At 31.0% G+C, this 23,787-nt stretch overlaps 3 protein-coding genes across 5 annotated transcripts; all 3 read left to right on the top strand.

The window, feature by feature from the left end:
- Positions 1 to 3,227: 3,227 nt before the first annotated feature.
- Positions 3,228 to 5,468, top strand: LOC105795229 (cysteine proteinase mucunain). The gene is made up of 5 exons (XM_012624756.2): positions 3,228 to 3,916; positions 3,998 to 4,233; positions 4,307 to 4,447; positions 4,601 to 5,053; positions 5,137 to 5,468. Exons 1-5 carry the CDS (start codon positions 3,421 to 3,423, stop codon positions 5,233 to 5,235), a joined length of 1,425 nt encoding a protein of 474 aa, XP_012480210.1. The 5' UTR covers positions 3,228 to 3,420; the 3' UTR covers positions 5,236 to 5,468.
- Positions 5,469 to 6,810: 1,342 nt separating this feature from the next.
- Positions 6,811 to 11,721, top strand: LOC105795228 (phosphatidylinositol 3,4,5-trisphosphate 3-phosphatase and protein-tyrosine-phosphatase PTEN2A). 2 transcript variants are annotated; one of them, XM_052628684.1, is made up of 13 exons: positions 6,811 to 7,038; positions 7,412 to 7,815; positions 7,940 to 8,041; positions 8,117 to 8,173; positions 8,769 to 8,834; positions 9,335 to 9,511; positions 9,621 to 9,707; positions 9,821 to 9,885; positions 9,959 to 10,035; positions 10,450 to 10,496; positions 10,614 to 10,744; positions 10,839 to 10,908; positions 11,017 to 11,721. In XM_052628684.1, exons 2-13 carry the CDS (start codon positions 7,429 to 7,431, stop codon positions 11,491 to 11,493), a joined length of 1,743 nt encoding a protein of 580 aa, XP_052484644.1. In that variant the 5' UTR covers positions 6,811 to 7,038; positions 7,412 to 7,428; the 3' UTR covers positions 11,494 to 11,721. The 2 variants fall into 2 exon arrangements, with proteins under 2 accessions (XP_052484644.1, XP_012480209.1); XM_012624755.2 differs by having other exon boundaries at positions 7,326 to 7,815.
- A 244-nt stretch (positions 11,722 to 11,965) lies between these two features.
- Positions 11,966 to 16,452, top strand: LOC105795226 (U1 small nuclear ribonucleoprotein C). 2 transcript variants are annotated; one of them, XM_012624753.2, is made up of 7 exons: positions 11,967 to 12,373; positions 12,471 to 12,575; positions 13,310 to 13,436; positions 13,908 to 13,979; positions 14,242 to 14,287; positions 14,380 to 14,644; positions 16,163 to 16,452. In XM_012624753.2, exons 1-7 carry the CDS (start codon positions 12,337 to 12,339, stop codon positions 16,192 to 16,194), a joined length of 684 nt encoding a protein of 227 aa, XP_012480207.1. In that variant the 5' UTR covers positions 11,967 to 12,336; the 3' UTR covers positions 16,195 to 16,452. The 2 variants fall into 2 exon arrangements, with proteins under 2 accessions (XP_052484643.1, XP_012480207.1); XM_052628683.1 differs by lacking the exon at positions 16,163 to 16,452 and having other exon boundaries at positions 11,966 to 12,373; positions 14,380 to 15,630.
- The last annotated feature ends 7,335 nt before the right edge of the window (positions 16,453 to 23,787 follow it).

Raw genomic sequence — 23,787 nt, 5'->3', positions numbered from 1 at the left:
AAAATTTTAATTTTTTACGAGATTAATAAAATTTTGAAAAAAATAAATTTAATTAAAATTAAAAGATGCATAATTAGAATTCGAAAAAAGGAATTAAATCCTCCACTAAGATCTATGTAAATATGTGGATTCTCTTTAAATTTATTTTTATTATAATTAATTGGTTTTAGGTACAAAAGTAAATTAAAAAATATAGGTACGAAATTTAGAAGAAAAATTACATTTAACTTTTTTTTTGAAAACCAATCTATACATAATTGTTAAGCTCGGATTAAATCAAAATATAAGTTTTAAAATTTATCAAAATCTTGATAAATTTAAATATATTTATTCATTATTTAAAATTTAATCATTTGATAACATTTTGTATTTTATCACATTTTTAAGCATAAATAATTTAATATATATTGTTTTTATATTTATACTATTCTTTAAAGTTCGAGAATGTTTCCATTAAAAATGGTTTGTTCTTGTATATCTTTACTGGTTTTTCAAATTAATCCTGTGGATACATATAATTTAGAAGAATATGTGAGTGATTCATATACAATATCCCTTTCTTTTATCAACGGTTCCACCAATTGATATGTTTCCACAAATAATTGAAATTCAATTTCTTGCTCTGTATCTTCAATTTTTGAAAACTTATAAAGTTCTTCTGTTAAGCCCCGATCCATGAACACACAAAATCCTTCAAATTGTATCTGATTCAACCCAAGTATTGTAGACATTTCCCCATTTTCATCCCCGAGCATTTTGAATTTCTCATTTCTCAAAAAAATCCCATTCTTTTCTCATTCTTTATCGAATCCTACGAATCAATCTAATAATGATGGAATTGAATTTTTATTCTGTTTACTGAATCACATGAAATTTTATCTAGTGTACCCTCAACCGAGTCCCAATTTAGTTGTGAATTTTCTAAAAACCTTTTACTTTTACAAGGGTTAAATATTATTTCATAGTTATTTTTATCTTTTTATGTAAAATTTAAAAAATAAATGCCTATAAAATAGTAGTAAAATTAACAATAAAATAAATATTATACAATATTCAAACATTAACAACATAATAGTGAAATGGTAGTAAAACGGTGACAAAAAGTGGGAAAACAACAACAAAACATGAAAAAATAGCAACAAAAATAGCAAAGTTTTTTATTGAAAATTTGGGCTGGGCATGAGCAAAAAAATTACTTGAGGTCCGACCCACTTTTTAAACGGGTTTTTCTAACATAATAATAAAATTAACAATAAAACAATAGTTATATAATATCTAAACAATAACAACAAAATAGTAGTAACATAATAGTGAAATTGTAGCAAAATAGTGAGAAAACAACAATAAAATAACATATTTTTTAGCCTTTTAGCTAATTCGGTTTGGGCTTTATTTTTTTGCTCAAATCTTCCCACTTTTCGGACGGGCATTCCGGCCGTATTGGGCAGCCTAACCCATGAACAAGTCTAAGTAGGAGTCGACCCCTTAAAATGAAAAAAATTCTATTTAAGTCCATTTTATAATTTATACAATTTTAAATTAGTATTAATAAAATTACATTTTAACTATTAAATAATTATAAAATTTTGATTTAATATTTTAAAAATTATAAAATAAACTATTAATATAGTAAAATTAAAAATATATAACACGCATTCACAAAATCAATGCCTATATTTCACATGTCATAAAAATTTATTGTTGATGTGTAAATATATTGGATGTGCCAAATGTCAAGCTCATATGTTGTCTATTTTTACCAAAAACTCTGATTTATCTCATATATATATATATATATATATATATATATATATAACTAAGGCGGTGGAAGAAATAATGGGGAAAAAGAGAGTTTCTCTTAAGTGAGAAGGAAAGAAACTATATGTAAATATAATTTATAAATATAATATATGTGGGGAAATTTTGTAAATGTTTCGGGGCAAGGTGGATCTATCCAAACCCGAACTTTAAACCCGTTTTTGTCTCGAATCCAATTTAAAAAAATAGTCTATTTAATCGATTGAATCAGATCAAAATTTTTATCGGTTTCAAGTTTTTTTTTTTTGCCATCGTTATATCTAAATAAAGAAAAATATTTACTTTATCTCAATCTAACCATAGAGTTAACGAAAAAGATTAAATCACCTTTTGGAGTTCGAATTTAGTAACTTTTCTCATATTGGGGTCATTGATATTTTCTTAAAAATTGGAAAGTTTAGGTTTTAGTGTAGGAAGAATTACCAAATTTAGCGATTAACTTCGATAAAAAAAAAAGTTCAAGTTCTAACGTGAGAACAATTACCTAGTTCAAGCTATAATATGAAAATAATTAACAACTTTAAACTCCAAATAATGATTTAATCCTAATGAAAATTTGATCCCAAGAAATGGTTCCTAAATTCATCAAGGCTCTTAGATTTTGCTTCAACAACCACTTGAAACAAATACTTACAGTGCCTTTATCTCTCTGCAACAAGGACAAAGAGGAAATGGAGCCTCCATTGATGCAAATGAATGCTTAAGATGGCTTGACTCAAAGGAATAATTAACCCGACTCAGTTGATCTTTATGACTCACCTAGGGTCGAACTCAAAGCTGTAAGGTATCACTTATGGAGTGCCAATGATTACATATGGCTGCTCAGCGCAATGAGTAGTTCTGTAATGAAAAGCGTTGCAGTGGGTGTTGAAGAATGGTCTGATTGGATGGAAGATGAAAGAGGATATAGCCATGGCGGTGATGAAGCTAATGAAAGAAGGTGGTGTGTTGAAGGAGATGGCAAATAGAGCTGTTGAAGAAGGCATGGATCATCATCATAGTCTGGTTTTGAAGGATTTGTTAGATGGATTGGGATTGAACAGCTTGCAACGATCTGATAAGTGGATTGAAGATGAGAATACATAAAATCTTTAATCCCATCCGTTGCGAAGTTAATGAACGATATGGGTTCACAGTGCCAACCAATAAGATATAAGTGTCCGTAAATTATTTAAATTTAATTTGATAATTATTGAATTGAGCTTGAGCTCGAGCAGTTCTAAATATCCGTTAACATAGTGTACATAAATAATTTAGATTTGTTTTAAGAAAAACGACTAGATTGATTGAATGACTTGATTGAAATTATATTAATACTTTAAGGATTAAATTAAAATAATCTAAACTTGGATGACCAAATATATATAGTGTGGTTTCTCCACGAACGCCTCTCCTTGTAAGTAGGGTCTCTCTCCATTGCCCTCCTATAATGAAACCGTGACAGATACAAACACCACACAGGTTTCAGTTCCTCTTTCAACGTGGTTTCTTTCTCTTTTGTTATTGATTTTTTATTGTTCCCTTTTTTCTCCTATAAATACCCATACCATCTTCATCATCGTCTTCATCCCCCTTCAAACACAATCTCCCAAATCCCAAACCATGTCTCTCCTCAAGAACCCAACCCATGTTATCATCTTCACCATGCTTTTGGTGACCCTGTCATCGGCTCTGGACATGTCTATTATCGATTACGACATTAACCATGTAAGCCAACAACCACAGAGGCAAACAACCAATACCCAAGTAAGAAGGTTGTACGAAACATGGTTGGTGAAACATGGCAAAGCTTATAATGACTTGGGAGAGAAAGAAAAACGGTTCGATATCTTTAAGGATAATCTCAAGTTCATCCTGGAACATAACTCGGTTAATCGTACGTATAAGGTGGGTCTTAACAGGTTTGCGGATATGACCAATGAGGAATATAAAGCTATGTATTTGGGTACTAGGGTTGACCCGAAAACCCGGTTACGTAGACTCGCGGGGAAAGAGAAGAGTAATAGGTATGCATATAAGGTTGGTGATGAATTGCCAGAGTCAGTTGATTGGAGACAAAAAGGTGCTGTCATGGATGTAAAAGATCAAGGCCAATGTGGTAAAGACATGGTTTTTGATGTTTTTCTTTTTACATATGTTTGTTTGTGGATTGTTTGTATGACTTTGATTATGAATGTAGGGAGTTGCTGGGCATTTTCAACTGTGGCTGCTGTGGAAGGGATAAACAAGATCGTGACCGGTGATCTTATCTCTTTGTCGGAGCAGGAACTGGTGGACTGTGATAATATGTATAACCAGGGTTGTAATGGTGGTTTAATGGACCATGCTTTTGAGTTTATTATTAACAATGGTGGTATTGATACTGAAGAAGATTACCCTTACCGGGCTACTGATAATACATGTGATATAAACAGGGTTAGTGGGATGATTTGGATCATTTTAATGAGAAACTTTTATGATGGTGTTTAACTTTTTTTTCTCTTTGTAGAAAAATGCTCGTGTTGTTACCATTGATGGATATGAAGATGTCCCTGAAAACGATGAGAATTCTTTGAAGAAGGCTATTGCACATCAGCCTGTTAGTGTTGCCATTGAAGCTGGTGGCAGGGCCTTCCAGCTCTACCAATCGGTAAATTGTTGAATCCTCTTTGTTTTATGGCTTTTTATTTGGAACAATGATAGTTATGCAGCTGTTTTTTGGTAACATTTGATAATCCCGGATCGGAACGATGTTAGGATTTGATCCTTAGCTTTGATGTATGACATTGTGTTCGCTGTTCAGGGTGTGTTTACCGGTCAATGTGGAACAAGCCTAGACCACGGTGTTGCCGCTGTTGGATACGGCACAGAAGGTGGTGTAGATTACTTTCTTGTGAGGAATTCATGGGGTCCTAACTGGGGAGAGAATGGATACATCAAGATGGAACGTAACGTCGCAGGTACATCTACCGGCAAGTGCGGTATTGCAATGATGGCCTCGTACCCCATCAAGAAAGGACCAAATCCACCTAAACCGGCTCCATCTCCCCCTTCTCCCGTAAAACCCCCAACCGTGTGCAACGAGTACTACTCATGTCCTCAAGGAAGCACTTGCTGTTGCTTATATGAGTATGGCAAATACTGCCTTGGCTGGGGATGTTGCCCAGTGGAATCTGCAACCTGCTGTGATGATCACTACAGTTGTTGCCCTCATGAGTATCCCGTATGTGACCTCACAGCCGGAACTTGCCGCCTGGTAAATTAACAATCCGCATCGGAATTTCATTACCATGTCCAATGCTTACATGTATAATTCCTAAATTGTGTGGTATGATGCAGAGCAAGGACAGTCCATTGGGAGTAAAGCTATTGAAACGAGGTCCGGCTAGTTTGATTACCAAGCAACGAACCAGGACGACGGTTAGCGGCAGTGCTTGAGAAGCAATGGATTTCCTCCTTGGTCATGGAGGAGAAAGCTAAAACCAAGTCTGCAATGGATGAAAAATACTTCTACTGGTTTTTAATGACATAAAAAACAAATTAAGGGAGATCACAAAATATTTACTCATTTATATTTAGTAGTCTTGTTTAAACTAAAGCATACACAATGCCTTTAGATTTATTGTCTTTTATGTATATTGCAGATTATTTTTAATGATTTCCTTTCACCATTTCTGTACTTCTTTCTCCAGCCATTGTCATTGAATCTCTTTTAATTCTAAAAGGTTAAATAATAATAATAATAGTAAATTGCTCTAGACATCCCCAAACTATAACCCTTATTCTAAACTAGTTCTTAGACTTTAAAATATTTTAATTACATCTACAAACTATCGATATTATATCAATCAGATCCTTTCATTATCAAAACTATCTTATGTAACTAATTTTTTATATTAGCTGCAAACTATTTTAATTACACCTACAAACTATTTTAATTCTTTTATTTTCTCTCTTTATTTTTTTTTGTCTCCCTTTATAATATTTAGTAATATCGATAATACTCGATTTTTTTCTTCTTGAGGTCAAGACGCTAGCGATTAATTCTATTTTTGAACTTCACCACTTGTTTGCTCGACTTGGTGGGATTAAAAAAGTTATTTCATCAATCAAAATTAGTATTTTTAAAACTAGATCGACCAATTGGACTGAAAATTAGACGGGGGTACTTGTCCAGAGACAAGGGTTGAATCGATTGACCTGTGAATCAATACTGACCGATTGAACTAGTTTTCTCAATTATTTAAATATTTTTATTTTCATGATTTTTTAATGATCTATTTTCCTAGGGATCTTCACCCATTTATTTTGCTAGAAACATTCATAGGCCGAACTAAACTCAGTCAAAGTAATACTTGATTTTAATAAATTTTCAAGTCCAGATTCGCATGTGACCCGACTCAACTCACAAAATGTTTACTTTTTAAAAAGATAAAAGTTTATATCTTTTTATAATTAAATTTAAGGTAAATTACACCCAATGTTATTGAATTATTAGTATGTTTATATCTTTATTCGCACCACCTACACCAATTGAAAGCTCTCAATCCCCTTCTCTTCTATAATTCAGTTCTTTTTTCATGAAACAACTTTAAACGTCTCAAATCTACGAACCAAAATTCAAACAGTTTTCTTCTCCAATCTCTGACACTAACCATTTGATTGACTTGGATTTAAGGTATATCTTTTACTTGTCAATAGGTATTGATCCACCAAACCAATTGTCGAATCTTCGCTTGAACCTCACTAACCAGACTTAAAAAAAAAAGAAACTTAACAACCCAATGACTTCAATAAAAACTTTCGAATAATTCAGTGACTTAAAATGAAAGCTTTCAAATAATTTAGTGATCATGTTGTAACTTTTTGAAGTTGAGTGACCAAAACGTAAAATTACTAATAATTTAGTGCCTTAGATGTAAATTACGCATTGGTATCATCGTCAAGTTATTATCCCGCTATTGGATCAGTAGAACAATATAAATGGATAATAGAATTCTGGAGTGTGAAAGCGTACACAACAATTTAAAAACAAGAATTTTCCTACCGTTCGATTAAGATCTTCAATACAATTCTACTAAATCAGCGGCTCACATTCGTTGACCACGGATAGCACGTGAACTGAAGCAAAAAAACAACGAACACCTCCAAATAAAGGAAACGCCATTGTTTCACAGTCTTTTCTCCTTTCCATTATTAGATCTCGAAACCCTAAATTTTTTTAGTTTCCGTTTCTGCAAGGTAAGATCATTGGCTTAGATTTAAAAGTTTTTTTTTAAAATTTTAATGCGATCGTTGGTTTCATTTTAATTTCAGTGTTAGGTTGTCAACTGTTCAGAGTTTTCGATGGTTGATTTATGCTTTTTTGTTGGAATTATATAAATTTTTTTAGGCATTAGGTCAAATAAGTATAGAATTTAGCAATTCATGATTGTTCTTTACTTAGGACGGGAAGAAGAAGAAGTGTTATGTTTTTAATAGCATTTACTAATTTTTTTATTAGCTGAACTTATACATTATGCTTGCAGTTGTAGTTTTTAAGGACTATACACTGGTGTTTCATATGCTGGGATTTTGAAGTTTGAATACTTGAACTTTTAATCATCTTTTCAAGACCTCTGGATCGGCGGAATGGCTAACGTCTCTGCTGACTCGCCGGCTCCTTTTGCAACGGATGCAGGACCGAATAATTCTTCTACGGAAGATGCACCGTCAAAGCTGTCATCGTGGACTAGAAATTTAAAAATTCCTCAGCCTTTTGCTGCCTCTCAAGAGGAGTCAACACCTACAGGGAATGCTGGGAAATCAACTTTTTCTCGGTTTACTAGCGGGCTAGGATTGCGGTCGCCTTCAAAATCTACTACTGCAGATGGTAACGCTGATGGAGCTTCAACGACAACCCAACCTGGTTTTCTTGGAACAATTACAAAAGGCATAGTTGACTCATCTAAAAATGCTGTGAAAGCTGTACAGGTCAAGGCTCGGCATGTTGTTTCACAAAACAAACGGAGATACCAGGTGGGGTTTATACATTTTTCTTTAGTATTGAGATGTGCCTCCAAAGTGATATATCCAAAATTTTTGTTTTTTATACTATGACTATCTCAGTATTTGTAAACTTACCTGTGCACCTTCACTTCAGGAGGGAGGATTTGACTTAGATTTGTCATACATCACTGAGAATATAATTGCTATGGGGTTCCCTGCTGGTGACATGAGCTCTGGGTTTTTTGGATATGTTGAGGTAGCTAAAAGAATCAATAGTTGAATTTGGCTATCCTCTTATATTTAGCCTAAGAATTCTATAATTGTGATACAGGGGTTCTATCGAAATCACATGGAAGAAGTGATTCAGTTTTTTGAAACGCATCACAAGGTAATGACATGTCTATTGATTATTTGATTTATAAATCTGCCACACGCCGCATCTTTTTTCTTTTCTGGTTTTCTCCTATATAGTGTGTGTGTGTGTGTGTACTTGTAGTTCTTTACATAATAAGTTGAGGAAAAAAAATCATGGTCTAGTTTGTTTTATGCTGGTCTATTTGTGATATACATCTTAGCCAATAATAAGGCGTGCATGTTGGCAAAGCAACTTATTGAAATACTGGTTTACTGAGTTTGATTGATATTGGTGGAGGGAGACTATTCCTGCCCCTTCTTTTAATATGTTCTCTATTCTTTGAACATGATAACTGGCTTAGCCTTTAGTCTTCTCTGCGCTATACCTGCTTTGGCAATGATCTGTATTTACTTTTGTATATAGCAACTTTATTAGTCAATATCAAGTTTCTGACCCATACTTTTTTCCCATTACATCCACCTTTTCTTCAATATGAACCTTGTTGTCTGAGATTGCCGGAGCAGTTAAAGTCATATATGCGCGCACGCGTGTGCGTACATTGTTTCTTCCTTGCCTTATTGCTACGCATTGTACAGTTTGGTCCTAAAATCTATAGACTTTTATGCAGGACAAGTACAAAGTATATAATCTTTGCTCTGAGAGATTGTACGATGCTTCATTATTTGAAGGAAAGGTATGCTGTGATTTATTATGGTAACACACTATATGTTTACTTCTAATAATTCAGATGGGCTTATTCCTTGAATTGTTGTTTGCTATGGCTATGTGGCTATCATGTAGCTTTGATAAAAGATCATCTCAGAGGTTTCTTAACCTAATAAATTTACTATCTAGACTTTCCGTTTGTCTGGATCTGTGGAACAAATCAGAAAAAAAAAATCAGCCACTAATTTCTTGTTAAACTTTTTGCCAATGGAATCCACTAGGAGAGGTCGGGGAAGAGTCATTCACTCAATGATAAAAATTAGTTGCTGGCAGAGGATAATTTGTAGGAAGAGCCTAATTTGTTGGAAGAGCCGGTTCCTCCTCAACTTTGACAGTGCTTCACTATCCTCTGTTTCCCAGCTCATGAATGCATAACAGCAAATATGCACTGTTAAAACTTACTGTAAAAGGGACCAATGAGAAATAAAATTGAGAAATCTTACAATTGATATCGACCTTTTTCTTCAGGTGGCTAGTTTCCCATTCGATGACCATAATTGCCCCCCAATTCAATTGATACTATCTTTTTGTCAAAGTGCTTACTCATGGCTGAAGGAAGATATTGAGAATGTTGTGGTTGTGCACTGTAAAGCTGGGATGGCAAGGACAGGGTTGATGATCTCTAGCCTTCTTCTATATTTGAAGGTTCGACCCAATGAACATGTCTTGAAGAAATGCTAGTGAATTTAATATAGCTACACAGTTCTTGGCTACAGTGGTCGGTTCTTTTTATAACTTAATTATCCCTTTGCAGTTCTTTCCCACTGCTGAAGAGTCAATGGGATATTACAACCAGAAAAGATGTGTGGATGGAAAGGGGCTTGTTCTACCTAGTCAAATTGTGAGCAGTTGACTTCTAGCTGTTTTCTTTGAGTTGTGTTTTCTGGGTTCATTCTTTGGCAAGCTGTTTATATCTTATCTGATTACCATATATTTTCTTGTTATGTTCTCCAGAGGTATGTCAAATACTTTGAGCGCACCTTAACATACTTCAATGGTGAAAACCAGCCTGGGCGCAGGTATTCTTCTAGCAATGCAATGTTTATATTGCATCTTTGGTTTTATATTAGTGCTGAGACCATCTTTATACAGGTGCATGCTTCGAGGATTCCGGCTTCTTCGTTGTCCTTATTGGATCAGGCCCTCCATTACAGTGTCTGATCATAACGGTATGACAATTTTTTTTGTTTAATCGATGATTGGTGCTTCCTTTAGTTATTTTGAGCTTCTCAATACGTGCATAAGATGCTTTTGATGCATAGACAAACTCGTTTGGATAGACGTGAATATGAGATTTTACTGCCCAAACTTTCAGCTGCAGGCACTTGTAGGAATTTCAAAATCATATTTATCTTTAATTGCAGACTCGTTTTTTCCCTATTTGAATTGTCCTGATAACAACTAAGAGAGCAATCTAATGAGGTTATAATTGACTTGAGCCATCATTTCAAATTAAATTTTCATATGCATTATTTTCCCTGTAGCGCTCCAAACAGGTGAACATGTAGTCATTGTATTGTCCTACTAAAACATTCATGCCTTTCTGCCTCTACATAATCATCATGAGCTTCCTCTCTCTGCAGGTGTTCTCTTCTCGACAAAGAAGCATACACGTACCAAGGATCTCTCTGTATGTTTGGTTCTTTTATCTAATCAATATGATCACAACCTATAATTTTTAAAACATGCCATTTGAAGCTCTCTGGAGCATCCTCACCAATTCAAAGTTTTGTGTGCTAATTCACAGCCAGAAGATTATTGGTTTAGTGCACCAAAGAAAGGAGTCATGGTATTTGCTTTGCCTGGGGAACCTGGTCTGACCGAGTTGGCCGGGGACTTCAAAATTCATTTTCATGATGGCCAAGGAGATTTTTACTGGTCTGTAATTAGTTCCCCCTCTCTGATAAAATTATATTGAACTTTGTGTTTATTTAACTGGTCTTATTGTGTTTCCGCCCATTTGATCTATCAGTTGGCTAAACACAACAATGATGGAAAACAGAAAAATTCTGAATACCAGTGATCTTGATTGGTTTGACAAGGTAAAAACATGAAAATGTTATGATGAGACAAGATCTTTATATTTCTTTATGTCTGGTTGAAATAGTGTCTTCTCTGATGTTATTGCCACTTTTTGGTAATATATGCAGAGGAAATTACCTTCCCCTGGTTTCCAGGTTGAGGTTGTGCTAGCAGATTATAATGACCCTGTTCCGTCGAACCCACCAACCAAAACTACCACAACTAAGCCAGATGAAAGTTCAGGCACCAGTGCAGCCCCATCAAGCAACAATAACAACAAAGATGATGTGTTCTCAGACGGTGAGGAAGAAGAGTCTGCCACATCAACAAACAGGCAGCAAAAACCAGCTGCCCCCTCAGCCACCACCAAATCGGAAACGAGTACCAATCCAGATCAAGTTACAAGTTTAGTTCATTCTACTGAAAAAGTTTCTTTAGGAAGTGCAAACTCCAAACAGACACACACTACTAGTAACCCGACAAAAGATGCCGCTGCTGCTGCTGCCAGCACTGAAGTTTCGAGCTCAGAAAGTGAATTCAAGGTAATGGCTGCTGATACGTCTGTTTTCAGTTTTGGAGATGAAGAAGACTATGAAAATGAGTAAAAACTGGGGGCAGATTTCAGACTAACAGATAAATTGGCTTTGCTGGTTAGTAATTCTTTCAAACCTTATATTCATTTTAGTTTGTATCGCCAATGTCTGGTTTTAGCTTTATAGTTAACTGCTGTTGTATGTATATCAGAAAAATGCTGTTACAATAATCACTGCATTAAAATTTTAAATTATCTTTTATTCATTTTAAAATTTTTAATTCTCATGAGAAGGATTTTTATAAGTGATTTTGATTATGTTTAATTATTATTCGCATGAATATTTTATTTTAATTTAATTGTACACAGTTGAAAAATAATTAAATTTATTTATTTTCTCATTGGGTAATTATAATTATATCCGTATACAATAATTTAACATTTAAATTGATATGATATTGCACATAAAAATAAAATTAAGGTATAATTTTGATATATTAGAATTTTGCGAAGGTTCATTAACAATATCATCGATTGGATTTTTATTTTGAATTAGACAAGAAGAGGTATTAAATTGTTGAAACTAAAAGGAAAGAGATTAAATTTCAAAAGTCTAAAAAATACAGGGACTAGAGGCAAAATAAAACCAATTTTCTTTCTCTTCCACCTGGGTTAACCAATTTTAGTCAAATTATAATAAGAAAAAAAAAAAAAGGAGAGGGAATTACGCTGAATAATAAAATGTTTGGCGGGTTTGAAAAATTCAGCGCCATTTTTGCTTTAAATTCAATCAAAATTCTCCACCACAGAGAGAGGGCCTTTTTAAAATCAAAAGGAATAAATTTATACCCCGATTCTTCATTTACAGTTTCGGGGTGTTAATTATAATACTCGTTTTCTTCCAAACTGTAACTCAATGTCGGGTATTCAAGGCCAGATTCTCGACGTTACTGGTAATCTATTTTTCTTTTTCTTTCTCAAGTTTAAATTAAATTAATTCCTGTTTTTGTTTTGATTTTGGATTTATTTGTGTTTTGTTTGGGGAGGCAGTTGTGGGGTGTAAAAAATTGAAGGATACAGAATGGCTCTCGAAGCAAGATCCCTACGTTTGCCTTGATTATGCAAACACCAAGTATCGTACAAAAACCTGCACTGGTAATTTTCTCTTCTAATTTTTACTCTCTTTTTTTCTTTTGTTTGGGATCTTAGGGTTCATGTAGATTGATATTTGTTGAGATTAAAATGAAATTTTTTATTGTAACGGTGAAATATGTATTTAGATTTAAACGAAAAAGGTAAAATTAACATGTAATCTCTATACTAAAATCAGATTGCATTGTTCTTTACAAAAAAAATGGGCAATTTAGTTTTTGTAAGTTAAATAAAAAGGCAAATTGATCTTTTTGTTTAAAATTTCATTCATTTGTACTGTTGAAAATTGGTGTGACTTACAACAATCAGATAGTGGTATGTGGCATGCCACATGTACTTCATGTTGACATACAATAATTAGTTTTTAGCAATAAAAATGGATAAATTTTTAATATAAGAATTAGTTTGCTTCTTTATCTAATATATAAGGATTAATTTACTTTTTTTTAAATAGAAGTGGTAAAATATAATTCAACTTTTAATACTGAACCTCTATGATACTTTTACCGAACAAAGAGGATAATCATTTAAAATGAAAGTTAGAAGAAAATTTTTAAAAGAAATGGGGTAACATTGTTAAATTTAGTGGAGGAAATTGAATTGATTTTGAGTGAATGGTTTAAAATTGAGAAATTGAGATAAAAACATTTGATAATTAAATTAATTTTTAATTATTATTTAATTGACTGTTGAAGTAGTGAGAAATTTTATAATATGGGTTTTTTTTATTATAATAGATGGTGGGAAATCACCCATATTCCAAGAGAAATTCACATTCTCCTTGCTTGAAGGGCTAACAGAGGTCAATGTAGTGGTCTGGAACAGCAATACTTTATCTAGTGATGACTTAATAGGCTATGGAAGGTAATTCCATTCATTTGAATCTTTTATCCATAAAAGAATTATAGAATCTTGTATTAATTTTTACTCAAAAATAAGTAAATTAGTTCATACATATTAGATTAAAGATTAAATCGATCATTTCTATTAATAATTTTTATCTATTTGTAATGTTAAAATTGACATAGTTAAGGAAATAACCAGACAAGTAACATGTGATTTGTTATATGTACATACTTGATATACAATGATCAGTTTTAATAACAAAAATAGATAAAAGAATTTAACAGAAAAATTAATTTGCTCCTTAATTTAATGTATAAAAATTAATTAATTTATTTTAAGTAATAAATTAAAATAAAATATAACTCTTGATATAAAATTTTCCATAATACTTTTAGGCTTTTCACAATATATATATATATATATATATTCCCCCTTACAATTTTGGTTCTAATTTTCACTTGGGGAGTTTATTTATTTATTTATTTTCAGAGTTCAATTGCAGAAGGCTATTTCTCAAGGTTATGATGATAGTTCTTGGGCCATTCAAACCAAAACTGGCAGGTATTTGAATTCTGTACCTACTTTGGAAGTTTAGAAATTTAGTGGATTTGTTTTTGATTTTCAGTATTTGTGAAGTTTTTATTTTATAGGAATGGAACTAAATTAGTCTTTTTACCATTAAATATATCAGTTTAACTATTATTCGATAAGAAAAAATAAATAAATTTAAATTATAATAAAATTAATATTTTTCATTTACAGAATAAATATTAAATTTATTTCAATTTGGTATTATTCGACTTTTGTTTCACATAATTTGCAGGTATGCAGGAGAAGTACAGCTGATACTGCATTATCCCAACGCCAAAGTAGAGTCACCGATATTATTACAGGCTTTATTTTCCATTGATATCATTTTGGAACTATAAAAAATTGGGGTTTTATTTGGATTTGTTTGCAGCACCAAGCCTCAGGAGGATATAGTCAACCGTCGGCACCACCAGCATATGCACCGCCACCTCATCAACCACCTCCATACGGCGGACCACCAGTTCCAGCTCCTTATCCACCACCAGGTCCGGCGGGTTATCCAGCTCCACCGTATCCTGGTGGTTATCCTCAACAACCCTTGTATCCTCCAGCCACGTATCCTCTTGGACCAGACCCATATGGCGGATACCCTCCTCCACCAGGCGCTTACCCTCCTCCACCCTATTACCCTCCAGGTAACATCATTGGTCCCATCTTAGATTATCTTTTGGCACTAATTATATAATACCAGCAAAATTACTCTGCAGGTCCCTATATTATAGACCAAGTGTATTGGGGTCCCTATAGTTTTAAAATGGGCACAAAGATTCATTCTCCTTAGAATAACAAACAAAATGCCAAAATTATCATTTTTTATAACATTACGTCTCGAGTCCTCAAAACCTCGAAACTAAATTAAAAATGCTGTATGACTTGAGATTAAAGTATCAAGACTTGAGGGTCAAGTCTCAAAACTTGGAAACATCAAAGAAAAAAATCTTGAAACAAGAGTGGCAAGTCTTGATACCCTGATCGTAAGGTACCGATATCAAGTCCACTATTTTGATACTTTGAGCTAGTAATCGTATCTTAATTTCGTAGTTGATCTTGATTCTTGTCTCACATTGAATCACTATGAAGTTGAAAAATTCACTCTTATAGCTTGAAATCTAAGCATAATGCCATGTTTGTTAATTTAATTTAAATGTATATATTTGATAACAATTTGTTCTCTGAGTTGTATCAGCAACAAAATGTGACATCTCGCATTTAGGTTCATCGTTTGAGTCGATTGCGGAGTGTCACATTAATATTTGAAAAAAAATATATTATAATTTCTATAAAAAAATATTGTACTATGCAATTTTTTTGTGGATTTGGTATTTATTATTATTTGATCGATTTTAGTCTTTATTTTTTAAAATGTGTATTTCAATTTTAAAGTTAAACATTTTAGGTTAATATCAGGAAATTATTTATTTAAACATTTGATGATGTGATGTGTACAACTTGATATTTCTTTTATAGTTGGACAAAATTTTGCACATTAAAGGGAAAAATAGAAGAGAAGCTGGTATAATATTTGTCCAATTGCATGAAGAAATAATTACATGTCCGAAGAAATGAGCTATGGAAAATTATTTGATTGAACTAGCAAAAAAAGAAAAAGTAGGCACAAGGACTAAAATATACATTTCAAAAATAGAGGACTAGAAATTATCAAATCTTAGTAAAGAGACTAAATCTTCAAAAGAATACATAGTACAAGGACCTTCTGTTTAATTTTATCAAAAGTTATTAATTTTATTGGATAGATATAATTAAATGATATATGACATTAATTTAAAATATAATTAATATTGTTGATTGAGTTTTAACTTGATTGGCATGGGCATCGTTGTTAATGTAGGAGGGTATGGGTTCGAGTGCGTTGAAGCGTATTATTTTTTTATTTATGAGTTGAGGAAGAATTATGGATCAAAGCCTATGAGATTATTCAAAAAAATTTTAAAAATATATATAATTAATACCATATAAAATTTTAACTCTTCTTTTAACTGTTACAAAAGTGACTGTTTTGCAATTTTTTTAAAGTACAAGGACCAAAATGCACACTGAGCTATATACAGGGACCTGTACAGGAATTTTACCTATATTATGTAAATGTTAGATATTGAAATCTTCTGAAATTCTTTTGTTTCTTTTTCAAACAGGTCCATATCCAGGACCTTATCCACCTTACTAAAAATCCAGATTGGAGCTGTATAAATGATTGAAATTTTTTTTTGACTGGGTGAAAAATGGAGGAAAATGAAAGGCAAAGGGGGAAAATTAGGAATTTATTCTTTTATATGGGAAGAATTTTTTTAAAAAAATTAATTAAATAGCAGAAAGCAGTGGAAATTAAAAGTAATTTCTTGTTTTCCTTTGAATTTGTTGACACTTTTATTTTCTAAAACAATAAATACTCAATTTACTGGGAAAAAAACATAAAAGTAAAACAATGCTAAGAATATACTTTTAGAAATTTTGATCAGTTCTTTTAGATTTTATTCAATTTATATGAATGAATTACATAATCCTTTTTATATATGTTTCTTATTATTGAAAATTATTATGTATTTCTTTTATTATTTGATGTTCTAACAAAAAGCATTAAAATAAATAAATAAATTCATAAGTTTTCTATGTTAATTTATGTAGATCTTTTGGGTAAACTATATAATTGGTCACCCAATTTTTATAAATTATCATTTTGAGCATTAAAAATAAAATTTGTAATTTAAGTATTGTTACATATTTTTATTATTTTAATCACTCTCGTTATATCTCTCGTTGTTGCTTTATCATTAGATACACTTGCTTTAGTCACTTATAGTAAATTTTTATTTTGGTTACTTATTTTATTTTTAAAAATTAGTTTGTCTTTTTCTAGAAATAGGAAAAACAGATTTTACTAGGGAAATTCGGATTAGAAAAATCATTTTATCTTTTTATTTTTTTAGAATTAATTTTAGAATTTTTTCCTGGTAAAAGGAAAGAGAAAAATCTAGTGTTTACTTTTTACTGGAAAAACTTTTTTTCTATTTTAAAATTAATTTTAGTTGTTTTCAATAGGAGGGAAAAACCTGGAGTTTTAAAGAGAAAACTTGGATTTTTTATTTTTATTTCTTTCATATTTTTTAGAACTAATTTTAGCCTTTTAGTATGAGGGGAATATTTGGGGGTTTTATAAGGAACTATTTGGATTTTTTTATAGGAAAAATTATGGTTATCGGAATCAAATCGGATCGGCCAGTTCGGTCGAGAATTGTTCGGTTTACCGATCTAGAAAAAGCCTTTAGGCTAATTGAGTCGGGAATTGATACGGACCGGTTCAATTTGGGTAAATTCAAGTAGCTTTTAATATTGTTATTTTTATTAAATTTTTAATGATTTATGTAATTGAATCATTAGGATTGATCATACCCATAAATCAATGGTTTGATCAATTTGTTGTCGATTTGGTTTTGAAAAGTTTAAGAAAAATTTGGAATTGACTTATAGGTGAAAATTTTGGGTTTCATCTCAATAGTTGAATATCTTTATTTTTGAAAAAAAAATACTAAAGTTGGGTGACTAAAATGAATATATTTAATGATAAATTAACAGTGGGTGACTAAAATAATATAAGTATGTAATGGCAATGCTAAAATTACTAACTTTTTATTTTTGTGCTCAAAATGAAAATTTATAAACATTGAGTGACCAAGTGTGTAGTTTACTCTTTTCTTTTCTTTACCATGTTAAGAAAAAAAAACCTTACTTCCCTTATTAGTTGTTGTATCATGGATTCACGGGTAAATTTTAGGAGGTTGAAATTTCGGTTAAAATTAAATTAATAGATTGAATTAACCTAATTCGATCGGAGGTCAGTTAATAGTTTTTGAAAGTTTAGTTATCATTAATTCGGCTCAAAATTAGGTAATTGAATTAACCAAACTTAATAATTAGTAATACAAATTATATGTAGTTTTAATTCAAATGATTTGGTCAAATGAACATTATCAAATTATTTTATATTATTTATACTTTTTAACAAAATATATATATATATATATATAAATTTCGATTAATGACGAATTAACTGAAATATTTCGGTTCGATTAATTTTTGAAAAAAATTTAGTTCGATTAATGGTTAAATGATTAAAAGTTCGGTTAACCGTTTGAACACCTTTAGTAATTTCTATATTCTAATTTAATTAAATTTAGGTTTTGTATTTTTAAAATTTAAAATTTTAAAATGATAATTATTAATTTATTAAGTTAAATTTTTTTAAAAATATGCAATAAAATATTATCATATATATAATATTAACGTAACTTTTTATTTCCACGTAATACTAAAAAACGTAAATTGAATTATTTGGTTATTGTTTGAATCATCAAATATTTGAATTTAGCAAGTCCAAAATAATTTAAAATAAAAAAATGAAAAGTAAAGTTAATAATTAATTCGAAAATATAAGTCTATCATCTATAAAAAGTAAAGCAATTTGAATAATAGATATCCAAATTCAAAAGGGATAAATATCAAAATTATACATGAATTGTAGTTTAATGTGTAATTATATATATGAACTTTGATTTTATGTAATTTTATACATAAAATTTTGATTTGATCAATTCTTGTAAATTATTAACACAATTATTGATATAATATCATTTTATGTTTATATATTGCATACATAAAAAATATATTTATCTAATATAAAAATAAATTAATATATTTATTCCTTGAAACGTGTATGATCAAATCAAAATTAAAGTTTCAAGTATACATTTGAACCATAATTAGAGTTTCACGTGTATAATCGCACCAAATTAAAATTCATTTATACAACTGCACATTAAATTAAAATTCATGTATAATTTTGAAATTTATCCTATTATTTTCAAAAATAAAACGAATTTGAATAAAAAATAACCAAAGGTTAATATCCACATCTACAATGATTTTGCTACTAATATTATTAGAATATCTAAATATTATGTGAATCTAAAATATTTAAATTCAATATATATGTTTGAATTCTAAGTATCCATTATCATCATAAAATTAAGTGTCAATTGCACGACAACACCAAAATTCCCGCGTCACGTTGCGATGTCAAGCATTTAATACGGTTGCTAGGTTAGACTGAACGAAAGACTTCAACCCAGCCGAATGAAAGTGAGCTTTAAAGTTCACTCTCAACTCTAGAGGTGCTCATGGATCGGATTTGGGTCGGACCCATGTAAAATATTTAGATTAATTTTTTAAATTTAAGTTTGGACCGATTCAAAAAATGGGTCTATCTTTTTGTCCAAGCTTGACCTAATTTAAGAAAGGTAACCTCGGAACTGGCCCAGTCTGCCCATATTTGATTCCTTTTAGATTGTTTTTATTTAAAAATATTTTTTTAAATATAATGCACTAAAAAAAACAAAAAAAAAAATTTAACACATTAAAAAGTATTTATATTAAAAAATACTACCGTAAATATAATAAATGTTTTATTCTATTAAAAACACAAATAAATATTTATCATATTAAATATAGTTTTTAAACTTTTATATTTTTGGTTGGGTAAATGTTTTTTGTTTTTATGTTTTGGGTAGTGAGTTTAATTATTATTTGATACGTGATTTAACATAAATATAAATATACATTATTATTTAACATATTAATTAATATAATATTTTTATAACATAATATATTTGTGCCAGGCTCTGGCCGATGTATCTTGCCCAAGGCCCGACCCATATAAAAAACGTGCCTTAAATTTTACCCAAGCCCATTTTTTTAGCCTCGTATTTGATCTAAACCTTCCCATTTTTTAAGTGGGCCTTCGAGCCTGGGCAAGTGACCTGACCCATAAGCAGGTCTACTTAGACTTATAGATTCACCCTCGGGCATTCAAGCCCATCGTTGGGCTCGAGGGCCTGTTAGCTAGCATATAGGAGTTAAACAAGTAACTTGAGTACCACTTAATCCCGCACTAGTTATAGGACATGGGTTCGAATTCCACAAAGCACAAATCATGGATTTGCATAATGGGTGAAGGCATTTCCCTTCCATGAACCCGATGCAACTCTCGACAAAATCAGAAGATAAAGTCTAAAAATAAAATCGAGTATGAACACTCCCAACTAGATACCATATTTAGTGACGGGATTTATCAACCCTCAACAAACACCAAACACTTCAAAAACATTTCCTCGGAAAAATCAAATTCCCCTAATAAAACCCAGGAGCTGAAATTGATTGGGTAGCTCATAAAGTAACATTTTTACTAAACGGTTCCAATTGAAGGACCATAACCTGAAAACAATGGCATTCTTGTATGGGAAATGGTGATTTCTTCTTCTTTTTTTGGTCCCAGTTCTTGCAGCACAAACTGCAATGTGCTTTGATGTTGAATGCATGCATAAACATATTAGATGAATCCTATGTTGTAATGTCATATATAATCATTTGTAAAAATAACATGGTCTAGACCTTCTTTGTAATATGTCACATATCATAATCATTTGCCTACTATATGAATCTTAATGATTTTGCACACAGGTTTCACCTACTGGATTTGGTTAAAATTCTGTCTGTTTTTTGAAGGAATTTTTCATGGTAATCATCTTTTGTCTTTACAAGGACAAAAACAGCTACGAACTAGCTTGATTTATGTCCAAAAATTTACAATATTCTTCTTTGTTGGTTGGTTTAACTAATGATTTTTGTGTTTTTACCCTATAATGATGACTTTGTTTTTTCCCCAACATGAAACAGTTGTTTCACCAGCTCCATGCATACTATAATAATCTGTTCCCACTTTGTACTTCCTGGAATATATATATATATATGTGTGTGTGTGTGTGTTAATTTTATATTCTTTCATTGATTATTGTAATTATGACTTGTTTTTGTCAAACCAGCCTGTACCCATAGCCAACCAGATTGTTAAAAAAAACCTTGAAATCTTCCAAAACTGTGACCATTATGATAGTGAATAGGTATTTGGGTGGGTAAAAAATTACTAACTAAATTATTAGTTAATTTATGTTTTTATTGTTTAATTTTAAAATGTTATAAAATGATCTTTAAGTTATCCGAAAGTTTTTATTTAAATCACTGGGTTATTACGTTTTTTTTTAAAGTTTAACTGGTGAGCGTCAAGTGATGAATCGGAAATTGATATGGTGGATCAGTATCCATTGACGAGCAAAATATAATTTAGATCTAAGTCAATATGATAGTCGGTGTTGGGGATTAGAGAAAAAAGCTGTTTGGATTTTGGTTAACAGATTTTTTATGTTTAAAGCTATAAGCTATTTCATGAAAGAAAGAGTAAACTGTAAAAGAAATGGGAAAAAAGAGCTCTCAATTAGCGTAAGCGGTGCGAACAAAAAAAGCTACACAACAGCGATTTTAACTGTCCAATGACTTAAATAAAAATTTTCGAATAACTTAGTAACAATTTTATAATTTTTTAAAATTAAATAAACAAAACATAAATTTACTAATAATTTAATGAACTTGAATATAATTATAACTTATTTTGTCAAACCAGTACTCACAGCCAACCATATTCAAAAAAAGAAAAAGAACTTGAAAATCTTCCAAAACTGTGTCCATTAGGTGGGTAAAAAATATTAAGTTTAAACAAAACACACTCAACAATACATATCACGTAATTAGCTCGAGTTTTGTGAATGGAGAAATAAATGTTAAAAGAATTTTCTTCAACCCGGGTTAAAGATATGACTCGATTTAACTCTGAATTTAATTGGATCCAATACGATTAGCACACAACCAGAAACAGTGGGAAACAAGAAGTAGTTCCACAACTCCCATCTTTTTCCACTTCATTTCAAGACAGTGGTTGGGGCTGGTTTCACTAATGAGTTCATTAAGTCAAGGATGTCAAGCTCTGGCCATTGAAAGACATGGTCGGTTGGTTGGTTTGGTTTTTCTCTAAATTCTTATAGTTCACATTTTTAGAGGTATGTTCGGTGCTATTGACTGATTTTAAAAAATATATCCGAAATTCGAATTTCAACATCCACAATCTATTTATTTCGATGTCGAAATTGAAACCTTGTCTCGTGTATATATATATATATATATATATATATATATACACACACTCTCCCTATTGTTTCAATATTCTAGTGTGATGGGAACAAAGACAACCAAACAAAAAAAAACCTACTTACTGAAAAGTGTTATTGAGCAGTTGACAAGTGCTTTTCTCCTCGTTTTATCAAGTCTTTGTGTATTCCCAAAACACAAGACTTTACATTTCTATATTTTATTAAAGTCATAATTTTAATATATTTTAATTAAATCCTTAAATTATCGATATTTTTCATTGTTAAAACCATTAATTTAACTGTTAAATGAAATACCAAATCTTATGTACTATACTTTAAAATAAAATTTTTAAAGAAAAATAAAAACTAAAAATTAAGTAAACTCGAAAAAAGAAAACAATAAAACTTCTATGAAAGTTTTGAAAACTTCAAAATCGACATTTTTTACAATATTTATTTTTATTTAAAATTTACATTTTAAATTATATTCACATGACATTTAAATTAATGATTTTAATAGCAAAAGGACCTTATTGATATAACATTGATAATTTGGGATGTAATTAGATTCTTTTAAGTTTTGAAAACTAATTTAGAAACTCAAATATTTAATATGATATCAAAACTGAGATATCTTCACTATTTAACTGTTTTTAAGTTGATTTGGATGGAAAGTGAGATTAACATTGATGAGATTAAAAAACAGTGACGATGATGAAATTAATTATTGTAGTGACGAAATTGAATATTGTGATGTTATTTTACATTTGTTGCAGATTAATTTAAGATTAAATATTTAAAGGTGCAGCCGATTAAGTATTAGCTTATTTCTATAGACATTGAGTGCGTTGAAGTGCATTATCCTTCTACTTATGGGTTGGGAAGTAACTATGAGTAATTCTAGGTTTTATCTATTCAAGCACTCAAGCTCTCGACAGAGGCGAGAGATAATACCAAATATATCAGGAATTCTCCATCTCTACTTTTATGTTTTGCAATTTTTTAAAGATTTGGTTGTAATTAACTTTAAAAAGAAAATCAAATCAATCTTTCGGGGGAAAGTGAATGATTTAGTAGCAGCCACCTAATTACCTGTTTGATTAACTGAATTGTAAGGGGTGTTGGCACATCAATTAGGGAATAATAAACATTTTAATTAGCTGATCTAATTTTGGTACGTACCAAATCTAACATTATTATTATTACTTCTCTTTTTTGTTATGCGTAATTTGCTTCTTTTCATGCAACGTGGTGGATTTAATGATGGCTCTCATTTTTCAACGTTACTTCTCATATTATATCGTCCACCAAACACTTCGACCCACATTCTATATTATACCATTTATTTGTCTTTTTATACATCAAAATTTATTAAATCATAACTAATTTGGGTCAATTCAGATTATTTTGAAGCAATCATCGTAGTTTTCGAAGAACTTCGTCCGAGGGTTGCATATAGCTATACATACCTAGAGACCTTGAAAATGTCATTACTACCAGTCTATTTGTTACTCGATTAATCTCTCTGAATACACGTGTCACTCTAATTTCTTTAATAACTCGTACCACAATTAAATGGTATAATCAACCCGATTGTAGTCATATTGTCTATCTCAAGCACAACCCATCCAAGACTTAGACTCCAAGGTAGATTCACAGACTAGAACACTTTTTAACCCTAGCAAACAGTCAGACTCTGGGTAAAAGTAGGAGACAAAGTCTCCTAC

This window comes from Gossypium raimondii, chromosome 3 (assembly GCF_025698545.1).
Source record: "Gossypium raimondii isolate GPD5lz chromosome 3, ASM2569854v1, whole genome shotgun sequence".
NCBI lineage: Eukaryota > Viridiplantae > Streptophyta > Magnoliopsida > Malvales > Malvaceae > Gossypium > Gossypium raimondii.
Note: the sequence above shows the minus strand (reverse complement) of the source record. Positions and strands in the feature narration are given on the sequence as shown.

Bases quoted from the DNA above. Each gene is read 5' to 3' on its own strand.
- LOC105795229 (XM_012624756.2), top strand. From the start codon at position 3,421: ATGTCTCTCCTCAAGAACCCAACCCATGTTATCATCTTCACCATGCTT. The intron at 3,917-3,997 runs GTAAAGACATGG...TTATGAATGTAG, and splicing joins AAAAGATCAAGGCCAATGTG to GGAGTTGCTGGGCATTTTCA. The intron at 4,234-4,306 runs GTTAGTGGGATG...TTCTCTTTGTAG, and splicing joins ATACATGTGATATAAACAGG to AAAAATGCTCGTGTTGTTAC.
- LOC105795228 (XM_052628684.1), top strand. From the start codon at position 7,429: ATGGCTAACGTCTCTGCTGACTCGCCGGCTCCTTTTGCAACGGATGCA. The intron at 9,708-9,820 runs GTGAGCAGTTGA...TATGTTCTCCAG, and splicing joins TTGTTCTACCTAGTCAAATT to AGGTATGTCAAATACTTTGA. The intron at 9,886-9,958 runs GTATTCTTCTAG...ATCTTTATACAG, and splicing joins GAAAACCAGCCTGGGCGCAG to GTGCATGCTTCGAGGATTCC.
- LOC105795226 (XM_052628683.1), top strand. From the start codon at position 12,337: ATGTCGGGTATTCAAGGCCAGATTCTCGACGTTACTG. The intron at 12,576-13,309 runs GTAATTTTCTCT...TTATTATAATAG, and splicing joins TCGTACAAAAACCTGCACTG to ATGGTGGGAAATCACCCATA. The intron at 13,980-14,241 runs GTATTTGAATTC...CATAATTTGCAG, and splicing joins ATTCAAACCAAAACTGGCAG to GTATGCAGGAGAAGTACAGC.